The sequence below is a fragment of the Austrofundulus limnaeus genome, unplaced genomic scaffold, assembly GCF_001266775.1.
Source record: "Austrofundulus limnaeus strain Quisiro unplaced genomic scaffold, Austrofundulus_limnaeus-1.0 Scaffold533, whole genome shotgun sequence".
In the NCBI taxonomy this organism is placed as follows: domain Eukaryota; kingdom Metazoa; phylum Chordata; class Actinopteri; order Cyprinodontiformes; family Rivulidae; genus Austrofundulus; species Austrofundulus limnaeus.
In genome coordinates, this window is record NW_013952935.1 from 166776 (window position 1) to 169410 (window position 2635).

The window sequence follows — 2635 nt, forward strand, 5'->3', positions numbered from 1 at the left end:
TTACTAGTGCTAATGCTGTTAATGCTAAGACTACTAGTACTAATGCTAGTTCTGCTAATGCTAAGATTACTAGTGCTAATGCTGTTAATGCTAAGACTACTAGTGCTAATGCTAGTTCTGCTAATGCTAAGACTACTAGTGTTAATGCTAGTTCTGTTAATACTAAGGCTACTAGTGCTAATGCTATTAATGATAAGACTACTAGTGCTAATGCTAGTTCTGCTAATGCTAAGACTACTACTGCTAATGCTATTAATGCTACTAATGCTAATGTTAGTTATGCCAATGCTGACCAGTACTAGTAATGCTTGTCCTACTAAKGCTGACTACCTCTGCTAACGAAAAGTCATAATACAATGTTTAGCAGGATTAATTCTGAGTTTGTTCTCATKCTAACTGGTAGAATCACAGAATATGAACTCACGGTGTCGATGTCGAAGCACAGGTTCTCACTGAGCATATCGAACTCTCCGGGGGTCATCGGGGGTTCAGGAGATGGGCAGGAATGGGGCGTGCTGCTCGCACTGGATCTGGAATAACATGACAACGAACATGTAAGTGACATCACCATCTGTTACCAAGTTTTTAAAATAAATTTTTACTTTAAACTTGTTTGTCTGAACCAAACAACACAGAGATCATAAGACTCGTCTCTGAACTTGAGCTAAAGCACAAAGAACTCACCGCATTTCTGAGATGGGGATGAGGGTGGATGGGATGTATGGATGAACTGGAAAATTAACACAGATGCAATAAAAAGTTAAAACCTTAAAAAGAGGAACAAGTTGGTTTGCTGTACTTTTTTAGCAATATGTTTTAAAAGCAGCTAAATTTACTGCCTAAGTGCGCTAGCCCCTATGCTAACTAGCCTTTCTGTTAAAGTCACTTCTTGTTTTGTAGTCTGTTGTAATTATTTGATTAATACATACTTTTGCTGCAATTTCTATAATAAATGTAAAATAAAAAAGCCAGACTTTTCTTTAATATTTTTCTTCACAAGTGACAAATGAGAGATTCTGACGTGAAACTAGCTAATTAGGCTAGATGATATTCAAATGGACACGGGAAGGACATTTTTACATAAAACAACAAAATATTTTATAGGGTTTGAAGAAGCAATATATTGTTGATCTCTACACACTGTAGAAAATGCTATGCTATGATATGCTATGCTATGCTATGCTATGCTATGATATGCTATGCTGTGCTATTGGTGGACACGTGGCCAACATCCTTTAAAAGACAACATTTATGTGTTGGAAAAAGGTAACAAAATAAGTTAAACTTATAGTAAAACCTAAAATATTGCAGAGTTCTGTCTGGATCTGGTTKGTTCTGGTAATTATTGACACTCGTGTCAGAAAACTTGGTTCTCCACTGCAGGTAAGACAGCAGCTACTCACAGATATTTCATTTTAACCCTAAGTAARCACAGCGTTTCATGGTCTTGCCTTTGCTGGGCTGGCTGTTGTAGAGCCGTCCGAAGGCCTCGTCTTTGGGGATGTCGGGGTAGAGAAACTTGAGCGGGTTTTCGGGGACGACGCCRTCRGTGATCACTTTGTAGTCGCGTATGATGTCRGCAAACGGAAGAGCGCTCAGGCGGTTTTTAGTGTACGGCTCCACGGAGTTGAACTTTGCTTCACCTGTTGAATAAAAGCCAGAAGTCAGAAGGACAGAAGTCTTGAGCGTCACGACTACTGCTCCACTCAGCTCACCGTTCTCACTGTGCTCCACCCAGGTGAAGGTGATTCCTCCCAGGTGGCTCTCGCTGAAGCGTAGGAGGAAAGTACCCGGCTCCCGGTCCTTCAGCAGAGTCCGCTCCATCTCTTTGCTCACGAASCCCATGATGTAGCTGCACAGATGGATTGGAGGTAAAACTGTAAAAAATGACCGACGAAGCCTACTGTAAGTAAAACGGAAGTCCTGGAAGACATGAAGGAAGTACTTCTCATTCCAGACTGGCAGCAGGTGCTTCTTGATGAGCTCCAGGATTGAGTCCAGCCACATCCAGAAACTGAACGGCTTTCTCGGAATATTCTCCTGCAGATTTAAAGAACACAGGTAATCTTTAAATGTACACCCCATGGTCACAGAATTTAACTGATCTTTAGCAGTTTCTTAAAACCACCGAGGTCCACATTGTCACTAACCTTTGCAAACTTGGACCAGGAGACCTGGTAGTCACTGCAGGTGGCATTATGACCTGYAGAAATGTACAGGAAGTAGCATAAATGGTTTTAAAGCCTTTRAGACGTRCTTCTAGATCTGGCTTTATCCGACATCACAGATTAATATGGATAAGTATCCATATACATGCTCAGTAGTCATTTTTGATGTGGCAAYAAAGATATTCTTTAGCCTTTTGCTCATTTGGTTCAGTTTGAGTTCACTCTATGCTGATGATACTCACCTCTATAACAAGGCTAAGTCAAGTACTCTGGGTGGTTTTTTGTTAAAAAATATTGTATATCCAAAAGACAGTTTCGGTCTGAGGAGTTCCAGGCAAGCAGTACCTTCGCTTATGGATCAACCAGTTTGCAGCCAAAAGGAAGACCACAACAAACTGAGCACATTTCCTCACTCTGCTGTTGTCTTTAGTCTTTCTTCTCTACATGTTTATTGTTATTATTTCTAT

At 40.6% G+C, this 2635-nt stretch overlaps 2 protein-coding genes across 2 annotated transcripts in view; one reads left to right on the plus strand and one right to left on the minus strand.

Moving 5' to 3' along the window:
• The window catches only part of glsb (glutaminase b), a 37594-nt gene that overhangs the window by 31798 nt on the left and 3161 nt on the right, over window positions 1–2635 (plus strand). The window lies entirely within an intron of this gene.
• Window positions 425–2635, minus strand: part of stat4 (signal transducer and activator of transcription 4) — a gene marked incomplete at its 3' end in the record, with an annotated part of 23400 nt that continues 21189 nt past the window's right edge. The window contains 6 exon segments of the mRNA XM_014026193.1: window positions 425–530; window positions 685–730; window positions 1452–1643; window positions 1716–1852; window positions 1946–2040; window positions 2151–2203. Coding sequence (XP_013881647.1) covers window positions 425–530; window positions 685–730; window positions 1452–1643; window positions 1716–1852; window positions 1946–2040; window positions 2151–2203 — 629 coding nt within the window.